The following is a 4,222-nucleotide window of genomic DNA, read 5'->3' on the forward strand; positions in this document are numbered from 1 at the left end:
TCAGAGCAGATGATATGAGACCATCAGGAGAGACTGTTAAAAAGTTATGAGCTGTCTTGATGCAGAGAAAGTGGAGTTTGTCATCCTTGAATGATGGGATTCAAGGATTGAATGATGCTCTGCCTCTGTGCTCAAGTTCAGACATAGGCTTTAAGCAACCATGAGCCACTGATACGCGTGATAGATTAATCAGCATGTATCAAGTGGGCTTGTTAAACAGCTCTGATAGGAGAAAGTCAATGAGCATGCAATAAAGTGGACTTGTTAGGGCCAGTTTACCATCAGCCTTGCTAAAGTTGAACTTCATTTGTATTTAAAGACAGACTTTAAAGAAAATTCGTATTTGAAACTGGTGATAAAATCCAGGTCAGATACAGTTACATACAAACATACAGTACACAATGCTGCTCAAAGGTTGGAGGTCAGTTAGAAAAGTCTCTAATTTTAATAGAAAATTGGCTTTAATGTAATATCACATGAAAGTTATCAGTAATGTTTTCACAGCTTTAATCAAATCATTCATCATCCATAAGTTGTGATGGAAAAATGTCTGCAAGCGTGCAGGAGCCCATTTTTAGAGACAATCACTCCTGTGTTATAATGTTCATTGAAGTTTATCAGGTGAGATGACCAATAGATGATAAGAAATATACTCTTACTAATTATTTGATTTGAAAAGTACTTTGCTAAGCAAAATGAAATGAGGTTAAGCTGCAACGTGAAATGTTTACATAAAAGGTTCAGTTGGTGATGCATTTAAGTTTAACACATTAGAAATCTTTGTTTATCTTTTTTTTTTTTGGTTTTATTCTGAGTTCATTGTATCACATGTTTTTAGTCTTTTATTTTTACATTGTTTTAATCCACTGTGGATTGGCTGGCAATGGGACAAATTAGCTGATAGTGATCACATGTTGAGGCATGGGTGTGTCCAGAGGTGTCCTTTCAGCTGTTTAAAGGTCGTATTAAAAGGAAGCAAGCTGAGCACTGGAAGAAGAGAGGCCCTAGATTGGAAGAGGAACGCATGAAGGCCAGGTGGAAAAGAGGGAGCCACTGTGTGATGGGGGGTGCGACGCCTCGTCTGGAGACCGGTCAGCGTGATGTGGTGACCCAGTCCCGACAGCAGGAACGGCGACAGTAGGAGACAACGTGTGTGATTGACATCAGGGCAGATGTATACCACTGCCTGCATTTGTGAGTAGTGTCTCACTGTTGTTCACTGGGTGCAGCCGTGTTGGGAGAGGGTCGCCATGGCTATAAGCCAGGGCAGCTTCCGGGATGATGGTTCTGGCTCCTATTTGTTTTAACTTACAGGTGATGGTGTGAGGGGAGCCGCGGTGGTATCGAGCGACGGACTTCAATGCAGATTGCGAACTGGGCTGGGATGTGATGGGCCCAGTGGATGGACGAGACTGGGACAGGAGGCTCCTCGTCTGCCTGGCACGAGGCTGACGTGGACCCTGCTCAGCAAGAGGAATTTCTGTCCAGCTCAAGAACACACAAGGATTATTCGTCCTGGGTTGTGGGACTGGGTGGGATTTCTGTGCATGAAGAGAATTGTATTTTTACCAGTTTTAGAATAATCTTATCCAGTCTCAGTGGGAATTTTAGCATATCGAGAAATCAAATCTATTCAAATGTAAAGTCATCTCACTCAATTTGGACAACTAGCACTGAAAAATACACTGACATCCTCTGTTTCCCAATTAGCAGATCAGAGGTTGCTGTTTTATTTGTGACTCAATACTTGAATGGTTTTATCCTGTTTATAAATAAACATTTAAAAATGACATTGCTTCATTGTATGATTAATTCTTTGTCTGTGTTAGTCCTTTAAATGTTGTGCCTCCATAATGAGTCTTTACAGTGTTCAGCGACTGCTGTGATTTGGTGCTACATACATAAACTTGAAGTGAATTAATCCACCTGTTCACAGGAGATCACAGGAAGATGACACCAAACATCAGAAGATCTTATTGTGCGCCACAGTAAAAGGGTGGTTTCTTGGGGCTAAAAGCACATAATAAACTTAAGCAGAAGCTCACATAAAGCAGGAAATAAGCAGGCAGCACTTCATCTGCTAATGCACGTTTCCCACTTTTATTGTTGCCTCATTCACTAACAGTTCAATGGTGCAAGATTACCACACATAGAATTATGATATCTGCATGACACATCTATGCTGTACAGCGAATGGATTATAATTATTACAAATACAGTAAACATATTTACATTTTAGTTCAAGCTCCATACAACATAGATATTTACAAAGTATGAAAATGAAACCGTCTGACAAATAATAAACAGCGTTAATGACTTTTTCTTTTCTTTTCTTTTGGTAAACAAATCTGAAAGGGGGCGGGGTTAACTGATATTAATTGTCAGAGGGGGAAGGTGGAAAATATCATGGCTAGTTTTGTTTGAAAGGCATCAACAGAAAAACACACACAGAAAAAAGTGATGAGGTGAAGAAAGACACAATAAGGCGCCATCGGCCTGATGGCGCTTTCAAAGGTGGTGCTTGAGATCTGCAAGGAGATGGAGGTGGACGTGGACAGAGTGCCCGAGCTCACGCTGGGGGACAGAGACTCGCTCAGGGACTTGGTGGTGGGAGCTGTTCCCACGGGAACCGCCTGTCCCAGCTTCTCTCTCAGCGCCAGAAGGTGACGGGTCTTTTCATCCACCTGGATGAAAGATGGGGGCGAATGTGAGGTGGGGAGAAAAGGGGAGGGCTAGTCATGTAAAATCTGTACTCTAAAAAAACCCTTTTTAGAATAGCACTTTGGTCTTTGAGTTGAAAAGTCTTTTTTCCCTCTACGATATTAAACAGAGATTCATTTCTTTATAAATCTTTTAAGGCCCCACCTCCTGCAGCTGCTCCATCTTCTCTAGCTCCCACTGGTGCTCTAGGATGAGGCTATCTAAGGAAAGAAGGAAACTTTGTAACAGGGCAGATATCTTTGATTGTGAAACAGGTTGTGAAACAGATGGCCACAGTGCAGCAGCCCAGATTTACCAGTCAGGAGTTTTGGAGTATTCAGTCCCAAAGAGGTTCTTGAGAGAACGGGGTGGGGACAACTTGGCGTCTCGGGAGTAACAGACCATGCAGATGTCTTTGGTGATAATGGCAGGCTGGATGCAATGGTCCAGCTGTAGAGAGGAGATAAAGGGTGTGTGTTAGACACGATGACATCAAGAGACTTGATGTCAACACGTACAAACAGGTACAACACGGTGGAGCAGCGGCTGACCTCCAGATACGCAGATAAGGTCATGTAGATCTTCTCTCCATAGGGAGTTACGCGGTTGAGCAGGAGGGAGTTGTGCAGGGAGCTTTCCCACACTGCCTCAAAGAGATAGAAAGTGCTGAAAAACACAGAAAGAGGAAAAGTTAGCGGTGTTCACATTCATCCTTTCAGACACGTGAAAAAGCAGTTTAAGCTTCTGGATCTAGATTATTACACCACATCATCATTATACCTGTGATTCAGCAGCTGATGGAACCAACTTTAGCAGCAAAAACTTGAGGTAATCATTTTTTATTAGTGTTTCATAGCAGTGTGGACGGATTTCCGGCCCATTTGTCTTTACAATGTTTCTTCGGTTCATTAAAGTTTGCAGATATTTATTAATTCACAGCTTTCTTAACTTTCAATCATGTTGAAGTCTCAACTTTGAGCCACTGCAGCACCACTCTGCTGTTGCTTTGCTGCTGCGCTCTGGAGTCACTGACCCAACGATGATCTCTTTGACTCTAGAGTACTTCATGGCTCACTCAGTGACCTGGATACTTTGCAGGTTCTTTGGCAGCAAAAAAAGCCCAAATAATCATCACCCGAGCAAAACCGTTGGTTTGGTATAACCTGTTTATCTGATATGGTTTTTCACCAATGTTGAAGCTGTGAATTAGGGCTTAAGTTTTCAACTTTGCAAACCTAACCCATGCTGCCATGTTGTATTTAGAGGGAAAATGGTTTCTCCTGGAAGCCTTTCCAAACAGGCCATATTTGTTGAGTCTTTTTCTAATTGCACTGCCATGAACTCCAACATTTAGCATGCTAACTGTGGCCTGTAGAGCCTCAGATGTGTGGGGTGTGTATATGTGCTATATTTTAGCACATATACACGTACTCTCTCAATCCCCTTTACTTGATATTCTAACTCTGTAATATGCAACTTCTGTCAGTGTTCTGATACTGGAAACTGAATTTCCCGGAGGAAC

General features: G+C 42.2%; 1 protein-coding gene across 1 annotated transcript; it reads right to left on the bottom strand.

The window, feature by feature from the left end:
- Positions 1–1,603: 1,603 nt before the first annotated feature.
- LOC146511088 (kinesin-like protein KIF1B) lies at positions 1,604–3,768 on the bottom strand. The gene is made up of 4 exons (XM_085173606.1): positions 3,734–3,768; positions 3,017–3,366; positions 2,866–2,921; positions 1,604–2,684 (listed from the first exon to the last, which is right to left on the bottom strand). Exons 1-4 carry the CDS (start codon positions 3,766–3,768, stop codon positions 2,382–2,384), a joined length of 744 nt encoding a protein of 247 aa, XP_085029732.1. The 3' UTR covers positions 1,604–2,381.
- Between the last annotated feature and the right edge of the window lie 454 nt (positions 3,769–4,222).

This window comes from Neolamprologus multifasciatus, chromosome 9 (genome assembly GCF_963576455.1).
Source record: "Neolamprologus multifasciatus chromosome 9, fNeoMul1.2, whole genome shotgun sequence".
Classification (NCBI taxonomy): Eukaryota; Metazoa; Chordata; class Actinopteri; order Cichliformes; family Cichlidae; genus Neolamprologus; species Neolamprologus multifasciatus.